This window comes from Pyrgilauda ruficollis, unplaced genomic scaffold (genome assembly GCF_017590135.1).
Source record: "Pyrgilauda ruficollis isolate IOZ18807 unplaced genomic scaffold, ASM1759013v1 scaffold5, whole genome shotgun sequence".
In the NCBI taxonomy this organism is placed as follows: Eukaryota; Metazoa; Chordata; class Aves; order Passeriformes; family Passeridae; genus Pyrgilauda; species Pyrgilauda ruficollis.
The window spans coordinates 16461064-16475170 of NW_024526599.1; the positions used below are offsets into that span (position 1 = coordinate 16461064).

At 34.9% G+C, this 14107-nt stretch overlaps 1 protein-coding gene across 1 annotated transcript in view; it reads right to left on the minus strand.

The window, feature by feature from the left end:
• Positions 1 to 841: 841 nt before the first annotated feature.
• MTNR1A (melatonin receptor 1A) overlaps positions 842 to 14107 on the minus strand; it is a 50214-nt gene continuing 36948 nt past the window's right edge. Inside the window, exon 2 of the mRNA XM_041479923.1 lies at positions 842 to 1718. Within this exon, the coding sequence (XP_041335857.1) occupies positions 850 to 1718 (869 nt within the window). The 3' untranslated portion in view covers positions 842 to 849. The remainder of the gene's footprint in view (positions 1719 to 14107) is intronic.

A 14107-nucleotide genomic window follows, 5' to 3' on the forward strand; every position in this document is an offset into this window, starting at 1 on the left:
CTAGAAGGTGTTTCCCCAGAAACTCCTCTGGGGCACTTCCTGATTTCATGAGTTACCGCCTCTTCAGAAATAATGGTAGTTTAAATTTCTCTTCCCAGCCCTCCTACATCTCTTTTTCATGCTGAAATGGCTTGAGCTGATGAATCATGGCTCTTTTCCTTCTTTGCTGTTTATCCTCCTGCCCTTGAAGCTTTGAAGATAATCATTCAGGCATGTTTCTCCTCCTAAAAGCTATTTTAAAATTGAGAAATCAATTGAGAATGTCATTCCCAGGAGGGCTGGTGAGGTTTAATATCCAAAAAATTATATTAGTGTCCATGTTAATAGCAAAGAAATATAGATAAAGGTACTTTTTTAAAATCCTAATGAATTTTCAGTTACCTTGATTTTTCACTTCACATCCCATAATATATTTCATAAAGGTCCAATTTAATTTTTCTTAAAAGAAATTTTCTGAGATTTTAGAATCAGGACTGTAACATGGACAGAAAGAGCACGTGGAAAGTGGCAGGAATAGTTTTATGATTTGTTTTACTGAACCAGGCAATATGGATACTTCTGATTCAATCTCTTTCTAGGTGCTTATCTCCATCTAAGAAAAAAAAGTAGTCATTTATAAATTTTTATTCCCTCAAGGATATCATTATGTCATTATACAAGGGATATACCATTGTATAATAGGATCTGTATGTCAAGGCTCTGTAATGAGCTTCCAAATGTCATGCGAGGAATTGGATCAAAGTGCTTTCAGTGTAGAACGTATGTTTCACTATAACATTTAACAGGAGGTCTAATAAAATGGACACTTTTTTTGGATGCTGTTGAGTGATAATAGTAAGATTCCCATTTTCAGACAGAGTCCACCTTCACTTGATTGTTGTTTGTAATCAGTGGAGAAGGTTTGCTTCTCATTCTGTCTCCTGCATCATTAGAACTATCTTGGAAAAAAACTTTTGCTGTACAAAAACTGACGATAATTCTCTTGTATTCTCTTCTGAAGTTCTGGTTCAGGAGTCCATATACTATAGCATTAAGGCAGCTGTTGAAATATGCCATGTAATAACTAGACACAAACAACCACTCTGGAATCCTAGGGATTACAGTTTTTGGGTTGACAGCCACTGCAATGCCTATAAAGTTCAAAGGAGCCCAGCAGACTGCAAACAGTACAAATACCACAAACATGGTTACAAAGTTTCTGAAGTCATGCGGTTTCAGCCTAGGGTTGTTATCCGGTTTAACCCTTCTCCTTACCTGGATAACGAGGATCCATATTCGCAAGTAACAGAACGTAACTACGGCTATGGGAAGCAGGAAGTGGAAAAACACAACTGCTATAGTGTATGCTGAGCTCACAGACTGTGCAAATGTGCAGGAGTAAATCCTGGGGTCGTACTGTAGCGATCCCACAAACAGGTTGGGCACGATAGCAACAAATGTGAGGACCCATATGAGAACAATATAGCACAATGAATTCCTGTCGCTGTACAGCTTGTCATATTTGAGGCTGTGGCAGATATAGCAGTACCGATTGATAGCGATGCCTGTAATATTGAAGATTGATCCAATGACACTTAGGCCCATCAAGAAGCCACTAATCTGGCAGTGTAGGTATCCCAGTTTCCATCCGTTGTGAAACACAGATGTGAGGACCAGTGGATAAGGGTAGATAGCTACTATCAAGTCTGCAACTGCCAGGCTTACAACAAACACATTTCCTGTAAAATAAATATAAAAAGGCAAGTATTAGTTTTTCTTTTGCTCTTTTCTGTCATTTCTGCTCTTGTTATATTAATGAGCAGCCTCAGTGGAACACTTTAAATTTAATTAGTTTCTACTTCCTAGCTCAAAATTTATTGTCATATATCAGAAATAAGAGACTCATTTTAAAAAGGTAGTTTAACTTAAAGATGAACCTTTTGAAAGTAAACCGTCTGTAAGTGTATCTACCATGACCTATTATTTTTATCATGCCATTTATTCAGATTCTTTGAATCACACAGACTTAGAATTCATATCAAATCAAAATATTCATAACTTTAAGGCTTGCTTTGGTTTCAAATAGTATCTCTTGAAAAATCAGCAAAAATAATATTTCCAATAAATTTCCAAACTCAAATTTACCTTCTATATTTAACTTCCTTTCATTATATTAACTAGCCCTTAATTTGTTCCGTCCTGAAATGAAAATCTCTTTTCTCCCATTTATATTTCAAACTTTCATGACTTTAGTATGACTTTTACATTATTCTCTTTAAATCTGCTGGCAAGTACTTCAATAATCTTAACTTCTAAGAGTCTTGTTGAACACAGACTCAGTTGTCTTTCCTAAAGACATACTCTTCAGTAAAAAAAGAGATGCTGGGCAGTGGCCTAGACAGTTCCCAGACAGTACTGATGCCCCATTTTTCTCTGCCTCCAAACTGGAAAATTAAGCAATGGAACATTTTGCTGACTCATTTTTAAACACAGGCAGATGATATTCTTCAAAGACAATAGAATCCTTCATGTTTTGCATCCATTTTTTGAGAAGAGATTCTATTTTCTTTTTTTAGTTGCTTAAATGATAACCCATTGGAATACCTCCCAACCATTCTAATTTCTAAGAAGAGACTCACAAGAAACATTGATGTCATTTTTATTAATTTCTTTAAAATAACTATTACATGTAAATCTCTAGTCTTCATATTCATGTCCATAAGTACAGAAAGCTTTCAATTTTATCTTTATATGTGCGTTTGTAGGTATGGAAATGCATATATACATAACATTTGATATTCTACTTGTAGTTCTGAGATTATTCATGAAAGATGAAATAAAAGCTTCTATTGCAACCTGTAATAAAATATATTATTAGTTTCAGATGATGTACAATTTCAGTGCTAATCCAAGATGGGCTTGGTGAATTGTTCTTTGCATTTATTCTGGGCATACAAAATATAAACAGATAATAGCAGGTTAGTAGGAACAGTAAAAGTATCTATGGACCAATAGGGGGTGTTTTAGCTGCTAAAATTCTCAAAAGCACTTTTTTAATATATTATTTCAAATATCTTCAAATGCATAGTCCCCTACCAATCTCAGGCTTTAAATGTCCAGTTAGAAATGTTCAATCTGCAAATACTGTCAGAGAAAAACAGAAATTCTATTTCTCTGGATGCTACCTACACTGTTGTGTTTAAATTTTGATACATGCACAAAGTACCACATTTGATATTTATACTAATGGCACCTGGAACAAATGGCCTTCATTAAAATACTGCTGCACTAGTTTTTCTTGATTTAGTATCTGGATTTATAAATAACTTTCTTGTGATGGTGTCTGTTTTGTCTTTGACTGGGGATTCACTGCCAGACTGAAATATGCTTATCCTGAAGCCTTTGGCAGAATTTCAGGTGATTTCAGCACAGACATCAGAGCTTCTTTAAGCAGAAGATGACACAGGAAAAAAGAAAAAAAAAGCACTGCTTTCAGAATTTATCTTTGACATAGTGGCAACTGATACAAGAACAAGAGACTGTATGGAACCAAGAGCTCTTTGTTTATCTGATGAATCAAGAAGTGGAAAGTGAAAAGGTGCTGTTGGCAGGTTTTTCCCCCTGTCCAGAATATCGCAGGATTGATGAAAAGGTAACATATAAACCCCAGTTACTTATTAAAATGCAATATTTGAAAGAATTCTATTTATATAGAATTTGCTTATTAACTTTTGCTTAGCTGGAGAGTGCCCGTCCTAAACTTTTTTTCTCTGCCATCCTCTAAAACTTCTGCTTCTGCTCACCATTATTATAGCTAACATTGCCATTATTTACCCACTTTAGCCAAATGATAAGGACAAAATTAAAAGGGTTTTTTTCCCTTTAAAAGGTGTTGTATTGAAAGGTGACAGATAGTATACATTTCTCTGAATAGTTCTAGCTTTGGAAACAAACGAGTTTAGGAAGAGTAGGCACTCTGTCTCTGAATCTGACAAATTTCAGGCTTCCATAAACTCATGCACTATGGTTGTTCCAGGTTTTTTCAGCTGCTGTAGAATGACAAACTGAAAATCTTGGAAACACAAGCTGTTTCATGTGAAAATTGGAGGCCAGCAGGAAGATAGGAGGATATCATAGTATTTTATCTTAAAGGAAAAAAAAAAGAAAGAAATCATGAGTTTGGAAATCAAGCCCCAAGCTGCCAGCTCATGGATAGCATGTCAGCTGAGTGAGTAAAGCGTTGGGGGTGGAAACCGCTTGGAAACCAGATACCTGTTTGCAGACAGGACTTTTAAGTTGCCTTTCAGGAAGGATTATTTCAAAACTTGAGTTCAGATAAATTTTTGTTATGAGCATGGAAATTGTTTTGCTAAGACAGAAAATTTAAGTAAAAAAAAATTGGCATTAATATGATTGTTGAATATTTTGGGGTTCATTGTTTCAGACCCTGAAGCTGGATCTGAAATGAAGTTGAGCTTTCATATGTTATATAATAAGCAATTTAAAAACATGATCCTAGCTTTAGGTACCACAATAACTGTAAAATATTGCTAATTTAGAAAATTCCCATATTATAATATCATATTGTGAAATTGAACTCATGTTTGTAGCATAATTGGTATTTTAGAGGTGAGTATCATAAAAAATGTATATACTAAAGGGCTAATTTTTATCTTCAGAGTTAGGTTTGACTAGAACGCTATAAATGAAACCTGAAGCTCTATAATGAACCCTTCAAAAAGTCCACAAAATCAAAATCTTGAATAACTCTTCCTAGAAGAAAAAATATTCATTCTCTTTAGAGAGTAAGATCACGTAACTGTGAAAAAATGTGATTTGTGTACCTAAAGAATATATTACTATGCATTAACACCAGCTGGCTGAACTGAGAAGGCAGGGGTTGAATTTCTTGACTTTGACATAAGCCAAATAATCTTTAATAAATTTAAGCAAATGTTGTGCAGTGGATGTATGTGGGAAGAAAGACAATCTACTGGTAACCAGCTTGAGCAGGTTATGTTTTTTGATGCTGTCTAAAGCAATGTTCCACTGAACATTTTCACCACCCTTACTGAAAAAGAAGCCTTTCTGCTCAGCAAACACATAGCAGCATCAGATCTACCTGCTGAATATAAAGCTGCATTAACGCAAAGAAAGCAAACAAGCGTTTTCCTAGACAATTTCACTCTTCCAAGAGCACAATACAACATTAACTGAGTGTAAAAATCGTGATCCTGATGGATTACAAGAAAAAATGCTTATGGGATTGCCAAGATATCAAAATGACTATAAGAGCCTCAATAAGAACTACATGATGTCGTTGTACCAGTAGCATCTTGTGTTTGCAGAACATATAAAAATTACTGTGTGGGTTGTTAATCCCTAGATTTAGTGCTAAGTATGCCCTGAATGATAATTAGAAGCTTCCAGAAATTTCTAGCAACTGAAATATTAATGTACAGGATATTAATGGAAGAAGATTAAAGTTACACAGATTAGGTGGTGCTGGATGCCTGCCCTAGAGTTAGAATGGAGGGCTGAACACTTTGCCGGCAGGTCAGAAATGACTTCTGGCAATTTTAGGAGAACTGAGGGTGATGTGGTCTACAGAGCAATTGATCCTCAAGTGTTAGGACTGTGAAGTACTCTTACTCTTCTAAAATATTTAGTTTGGGGAAAATAACCTACTGTAAAAAAAGGAAACAGCTTATGTACAGCAAAAACCAACAGTGTTTTAAAGCATTAGGGGGATTCCAGCTAAAATATTTGGTACTCAGAAAATCTGAGTGAATTTTAGAAAATATATTGCTGGCATCATCGGTATGGCTACTTTTTCTTCTTCTTTTCACAAGTATTTCTATACCTTTTAATACTGGTTGCCAAGTCACTATTCTATTTACTTTTGTCAAAATTTTTCCTAGATAAATGATGCTTTGGCTTCTTACAACAAATGCTTTCCACAAGCCCTCATGTTTTCATCCTGTAGGTGTATTTTGAAACACATACCACCACGTTTCCATGAGTTCTTCAGGTTGGACCAATTTTAGGTGAGGATTTTAGTCTTTATGCCAGCTGGAGGTGCTTTATCTTTTAGGTAAGACTAAACAGTACATGCAGCAGTCATTGAAGTCACATAAAAGGGTTTTGTTTCAGTGGCCACTGTCTCAGACCTCTGATGTTTACTTGCTAAGTATATCTTTAATAAATATATCTTTAAGAGGATAGTATAATTGGTCCAACACTGTTAATTTTCAGAAGATCAAACTTAGTTTCTAATGATCAGATTCATGTCATTCTTATTTACTGTCTTTTCACCACTTGTAAGATATTGCCAGATACATTAACAGTCATTTCCAATTGTTTCATAACTAGCCTTAATTAAAGGGATGCTTTCCTATAAATTTTGGTCATGTTTTGTAGACATTAAACAGTATTTAAATATCATACAAGCATCATATCATACAAACATCGTACACGTTTGTTATGCACAAATTTTTTACACATCTAATGACACAAACAATTTTATTTACATATTTAAACACTGGTGTCTGATAATTCTAATACTTCTACCAATTTTCCTCAAGGATAGCTTACAGATTTTTTTGGCATTATGAAATCTTTCTGATTAATCTAGCCCTTGCTCAGGATGTTAATTTGAGAGTTTATGCTCCTAGCTAAAAGCAAGACTTTGACAGACACTCACCAGTGAATGCCTGCAGCATCAGAGACTTTAAATGTGATACCTCATAACTGGGTACAGCATCACCTTAGAGAGATATTTTGTCAGGCCTGTGCTTATTTAATGATGTTTCCATGCACAAAATGGTGTCCCAATGACAAATATTAAAGCTAGATTTGTCTCATATTCCATGAACATTTTTGCCCTGAATGTTTTTCCATTAGCACCAATATTTTACTTGTAAAACTTCATAAACAACTGAAAAATCAAGGAGCAAAAGCTGGTTTTGTGAGTACGTAATAAAAATCCTATAAAATTTTCTTGCACATATATCCAAAACCAGATCTTAACTGTACTCAGTGTTTCTTCTACCTGTGAGATCAACCAGTCAGAATGTTTAAGAAAAAAATCGGTTCATAATCTTTCTAACATTAAATGAGTACTGGAGAGTTGTAGTACCTGTCAGCACAGGTTTTCACAGAGACCATGCACAACAGAAATAGGTAAACTAAAATAGTTGTAAGTGGGGACAATGACCATGGCTTCTTAGGAAAAATCCCAAAGTCAAGTCAGGTTACCTAGACAAGCAAGTATGCAGTCCTAGCTTCACTGAAGAAAGATTTGAAATGTCTAAGAAACCAACAGTCCTTGCAGCTCAGCATCAAAATGGCACAAAACAGCTGAGCAAAAATGTAGGAATAAATATTACATAAGCTCTAGTTACTCCTGGGAGCTTCATTCACTTTACAGATCATAATATCAACTCCCCTAGATCTGAAAAGGCTATTTTTAAACTAAAGGCACTATTTATAAACCTGTCCTGAATCAAGAAGTCCATGTGCACATTAAATTTGAATAGCGTGATGGGCCTGTGGGTTTTTCTTCTCATTAGCAACTTAACCCTCATGCTGCAGGTGGTGATGCAGGGAAATGTGAAAGGTTTAAACCCGTAGTCAGCCTTGTAACCTTAAACACATGTAAGAAAACCTCTCTCTTTCCTTTTAAGCTGAGAAAAGACCTTGTATTACTTTGTCATTTTCATCAAACCTCATTCCAATGTACACCTCTGTCACATCATAGAAGGGACTTTCAGACCTTCTATCATGTCGTTGGGATGGTCATGAAACCCACAGGGCAATTAAAGACATTGCCACTGCCTATAGAAGTAATGATGATAGGCAGGTAACTTAGCACTGAGGAGAGTATTAAATATTTGAGGTTTAAACTAACATTTAGTAAGAATGTAACTACTTACATTCTTACTAAAGTAGAAATACTTAGTGTCAGGTAAGTTCAGATACTGAAATGACCTAAGTAACCTCATCGTTTAACTCCAGTTTATAGAAATTCAGGGTTCTGGGTCTTACAGGTCTGGACAGCTGGAGAACTACATAACAGTATATTAAAGAAATATTGAAGAATAGATTTGTTAAAGAGCTATCAGAATAATCCATATTGTAATGTTTTGTTTCACTGTGCTGAAAGTTGAAGAAAAATTTACATAATCAACACAGCATAAATGAAAGATTACTGATGCATTCAGAAAAGAAACTGCTATACTGTATTTAGATTAATTATCACACAGAATCTTCCAGCGAAGCTGCAGCAATTAAATTTGAAATGCCTATGCCATCTTCTGGCCAAGAAAATCAGAAGCATGAAAGCATAATTGGCAGAAAATGGCAGTGACAAATTATGTAGTATTCAGACCAAAGGAATGGTTGTGTATCAGGTCCAAGTTGACTGTAGTCAAAGAGTATGCAGATGAGATTAAATGTTTTTACAGATATGCCAAACAACATACAGTTTTCTGTGGTTTTATCACCTACCATCTTTGTCTGCAGTCCCATGGTACACATGTGAGTGAGAAAGCTCCTGCTCTCCTTCTCACAGTCTAAAAATATTTGTTGCTGCTATTTTTGTTGGTTCAGTCATGAGAGGAAAGCGATGTGAGTTTACTCTCAGGCACAGAAGGGAATTGAGTCCATATGCTGGATGAGTGCTACAGACTTGGGGATGTTCCCTGCCTCTGGCAGTTTTGTATGACATGCCAGGGCTGTTTTGAAAATATCTCTTATATTGGACCTCTCACATGAGAGGCATACTTAGTTTGCACAATGTGGCAGATTTAGGAGGTGCATGGGATATTGAATACCTCAGTACTGATAAGAGTGAGATATTTCTGGGTATGTCAAGAAGGGCAGCACTATCTTCTGGATGAATTTACCCGACATGAAATATAAAGCACCTGAGGAAAGCAGCACTAAAGAAAAGGCCTAGACAACCATTGCCTATTTAGGCACCTAACACAGGATGAAACAGGAGCTGGCATTGACTGAAGATCTCTTGTGAAACGGAATTTTAAAAAAATCTAAAAGTGGTCAGGGTCTGGGTCTTTTTAAACAACTTTTAAGAAATTACTTTTTCACAAGCACTTTAGATAGCTCTCAGAGCTACAGTGCACCTCAGGATACACTCATGTTTCTGTTACATTATGCAATAGCATGAAATATTTTGCTTTGAGATTCTACATAGTGGGTTCATGTCCAAGATATTTTGCTTTAGAAGCAGCAGCAAATTGAACAAGACTTCTATTCTTTTACAGAAATTTCTAAAATTTTATCACAGCTATCTATTTACCTTGGTAACAAGATTGTATTAAACTGGCACTATCATAGGGTTTTATACTTTTAAAACATAGAAATAAAAGATAAAAGCTACTCTTTTCACCCAGCCAAGAGTGAACTAAGACCTAACATAAAATATCAAGAAGGCTTGTAATGACACTGATGTGAATCAACAAATCCTGCAGTCTTATAGGTGAAAGTTAGAAACCCAGGCAGGCAGACATACTGGTGAATGTCTCAAGTTCTGTGGCCCTGGTTTTGGCTCTGGTATCTGTCTGGCCTGTTCTTTCTACAGTTCACTGGGTGGGTGTGTTTTCAAGGTCAGAACATCTATCCCCTTTGAACATCAGCTTCTTCTATCACGATGGCAATATTTCAGAGATCAAAAAGATTTGCCTGAATAACTTATCCACTTTTACAGAAGGGAATTATATTACCACTTCTGACTTGATCTTTTCTATCTCTAATTTCCATGATTCATTTGGGAGGAAAAAAATCCCATGGACAGCCTGTTCTCCAACAAGGTATTGCCTAGATGTCACAGAACACTGAGGTTCAGCAAGCTGTATGAAACCGATTAGAATAACAATACTGCTGATGTCAGAGGATCACACAACTGAACTGCATCACAGTAGAGTCAATGTGAGACTACTTTTCCCCCTTCAAATGTATTTGCACTAGAGATTGGAAATATATGGAAAGACAAAGATTATACTGTTCACAGTAGTATCAGAGCTCAGATAAATAAAACTAATAACACAGTTTGAACATAAGAACAGGCAGAGATGGATGCTTATGAAATATAATTGCATTTTGTGTCTGTACAAAATCTCACAGATATGTCAGGACTAGATGATGTGAAGATGCAGTCTATTCCCTTCCAAATTCTAATATGTATTTTGAGAAAACAAGTTGGAGAAAACAGGGGAGTGAAGTTGCAACCACATAGCTGACAGGAGAGCCTGACAGGAAAGGCTTCAATACTGCATAAAACATTGCAAACACAAAATCACTTTCCTGAATCTCTTTGAAAGTCACACTTTTATGTAACAGGATTTTTTTGGTTGAATTTGTCCAGAATTTTTCATGGGATGAAAAAGAAGTTTAAAAATTCTCAAGAGGACAAAACAATCCATTTTCTTTCTGTTATGACTAATAACTGTATAGCTGATCATTCAGTTAATGTAGACAGTAGACAGCAAAGCCAGTAAATTGAAATAGTCTTCCCAGTTCTTTCTCTTAAAATCAGCAGTGGTAAGATACCTGCCAAGAAAGTCGAAAATGGCATTATAGAAAAAAATTACTTATATAGAGTTACACATGTGTATTTACTCTCCCCTCCTCTATCTGTTCTCTATGTCTCTAGTCTTCCTTTTCCTTCTTTTCATACTTACTCCATCACCATGTTTTTTCTCTCCTCACTGACTTACAACCCAAAATTTTTGTTACTGACAGAAGCCTTTTTCATCCACATTTCCCTTCTTTTCCTCTCCTCTTTGTTGTCCCAAGTTTCTTAGAGAAGAAGACACAGATAATTATCATACTCATTCCCACCTTTTCAGTTTGGTGATTTTTAGAGTGTATTCCACTCTGCCACTATCACAGACTCAGGTGACTTCAATTCTCCCTCCCTTCCCTTCAGTTTTTCATTTTCTCTATTGTGCTACAGCAAAAGTCAAGTTGAATGGTGCCACACCAGAGTGGAACAAGTGAAATGGTATCAAATGTCATGGGGAATTCACCATGAATGCCCTGATTCATTAATCATAATTTTTAGCTCCTGCACAGCATAATTGACTCAGAAGCAATGTTGGTTTGCTTATATTAGATGTGTAATTTAAAACACATTGCTGTTGAAACGTAGTTGAAATTTTGTTTTAGAGGAGAAAGAATGAAGATGTTGCACAACCTTAAGTAAAATCTGCATTTTAATTTGCATCAAAAATTGAAGGAAACATACACTTTATCTGCACCTAAACCCCCTTGTTTTTGGTTTGTTTTTTTTTTTTTTTTACCTAAAGACCTAACTTCTAGTCTCTCATAGAACTAAAACAGATATTAATGAATAAAATTCTAAGTTTTCTAATGTTATCCTCATTGCTAGTAGCAACAGTCTATAAAGAATTAAGATAAAGCTTAACACTTGTGACATTTGAACAACCATAACTTATTTTCATTTATTCTAAAGTTCCCCAGCATTCTTATCTTTGTACAATTTAGTTTCTTCATTACAAAAGCAACTGTCAGAATAGACAAAGCAACAGGACTATAGATTTCACAGAACTTTTAAAATAGCCTTAAGTAATTTTTCCTGTAATTCTTCAGACAAATAAAGATATGAGATTTTTTTCAGTATTTCTTCTAGATGGCCTAAATTAGACACTGTGATTTCACTGCAGGCAAAAAGTCAAGCTATCCTACATTCATGCCAATACCTTTACAGTATACAATTATTTGAGAAGTACTGATGCTCATGTACATCAACTAGTTATTCTGTAACTGGATGCACTATTATACTTTAGGTAGACATTTAAGATATCTCCACTTAAATTTTAACTGAATTATCTATTTTTTGCTATTGGTCTGAATGATGAAACTTTCATAGAAGTCAGCTCTCGGCTGACCAGATCTCTGGAAGTCATAATAAGGACACTTCCTTTAATGCTTATTCCTTTGGGGTTTTTTGGTTTTTGTTTTGTTTTTTTTTTTTTGGTTTGTTTGTTTGTTTGGGATTTTTTGGGTTTTTTTTTTTGTTTTGTTTTTTTTCCTTTTTCCCTGCATAATGGGAGTTTTGATACAGAACAGAATAAAATTTTCAAGCAGTAATAATTTTAGAGAAAACTTTTTAGACAAATAGTGAGGTATGATTACCCTTTGACATCATAGAAGATTTCAGGAATTTCCACACTGTGCCTTACATAAGTGAGGTCAACTTGAAGGATTTTTCTTCTCTTTAGCAACTACTGATACAGAAGTGCAAAATTTTTCAATATACTCTTGATTATTTAATTATAAAATACACGACTTTTACATTTAATGCTTATTAGAAATAAAATGGAATTTGGATTTGTGCCTTTTATCTCAACAGTATTAAATGAAGTTCTTTTTTGAGAGCTCCCTTACATGGAGACATCTAATTCAGCATACAGATGAATTTGCCAAACAATTGAATCCTTAGAAGTAGGTTTTGAACAAAAAAAAAAAAAAAAAAAAAAAAAGAGGCTAAAATAATGATTCAGCTAACTCTACTGACAAGTTGAAGTAGTGTAAATGAGCAAATGAGGGGGTCATTGCATTATTGAATTGTTATTCCCCTCCATCTTGTTTTAGTTATTTGCCTTTCCTCTGGGTTTTACTTTCATGAAGAGTGGTGTAGAATTTCTCAGGAAGCATTTTTTTTATTGCTTAAGACCAAACTGCTTGTTTATCAGTGAGTGCAGTCAAAAAACTAAGAGTCTATGGCACTAGCTAATATGAAAGAAATGTATAAATGGTGTTGACTTTCAGTACCTACATATGTCTTCAGAACTCATCACTCAGTGTTCTTACTTAACATGTTGCACAAGACTGTCCAGCACAATAATACAAAACTGCTGAAACCTACACTTGCTGTCAAAAGTATTGGATTTTGTATTACAGTAATTTCAGTGTGGGTGCATTTAAAAGCTGTGTTATGATATCTCATCTGAATTATTTGTACCCATTGATTTTTGTTATGACTCAGAAATACCCTAACTGAGCACTTTGAGAAACCAAACACAATTTGTAAAATTAGGTTCAATACCTCCAGTGTAAAAATGTGAGCCCTTTCACTGTGTGAAAATAAAACAAATCTGAAAAATGATACCACCATTATAATCTTAATCTCTTAATGTTATGTATATAATATCTTAGCTGTGGAGCTTCTTTCCTTTTATAATGCCTACTTTTTTCTCTTATACTCCTTTCTATCTTTGTTTAAATGTCAGCAAGAATCTTACAGGAAAAAAAAAAAAGCTCTTAAGCAGTCTGAAAAGCTATATATAGATAGCTAAAGATAGTATCCTTTTAAATATTCAGTAAAAACATTTCCAATTCTCCCTCTGAACCTTACTGCTCAGTTCTTCATCTTTTTTTAGGCACAAGCTTTCTGTGTGCCAACATAATTCATTATTTAACAAAATTTAGCAAACCAGAAGTCAACACTACTACTTATGAAGCCAAAAATAAGAAACACAAAGAAATGTGGGATAACTATCTCAATGAATATTAATAAAAAGTATTTCTATGTTGAAAGGATGCCAAAAGAGTAGAAGTTCTGTACAATTAGTGTATGTCAAAGATGCCATGTACTTATATTGTGTTATAAAGCCCAACTCAAAGTTTTTTGTGAAGAAGAATGGATGGTAAGGAAGCCTTAGCTTCAAACAGCACTGAACAGTAGCTTCACATTTCTTTACTTTGTTCTGTTAGGGAATAACCACCTCATTTTTAAAACAATGTCTTTGTTAAATGTTCTACAGGTGACTGAACGCTAAAAAACAAAGTGTTGGGGTGGGGGGAAGTGTCTTTCACACCTCATCTAAAACTGCCTAGATTTTCTTACTTTAGTTTCAGAAAAGTTGGTATTTAGCTTTGTAGGTGAAGGTATTTCTTCAAAATTTTTAAAAGACAGCTTGATCTCCTCAGAGAATCACTTCAGCCTTTTCCAAGATTGAGCACAAAAATGTCTGCTTTAGCACATTAATGTACTTTTTAAACTAATAGCAGAAAAGCTTCTCCTAAAGATCTCAATAACAGCTTTCATTTGTGTTGTGTAAAACTGGTCAGTTCATCAATCAGA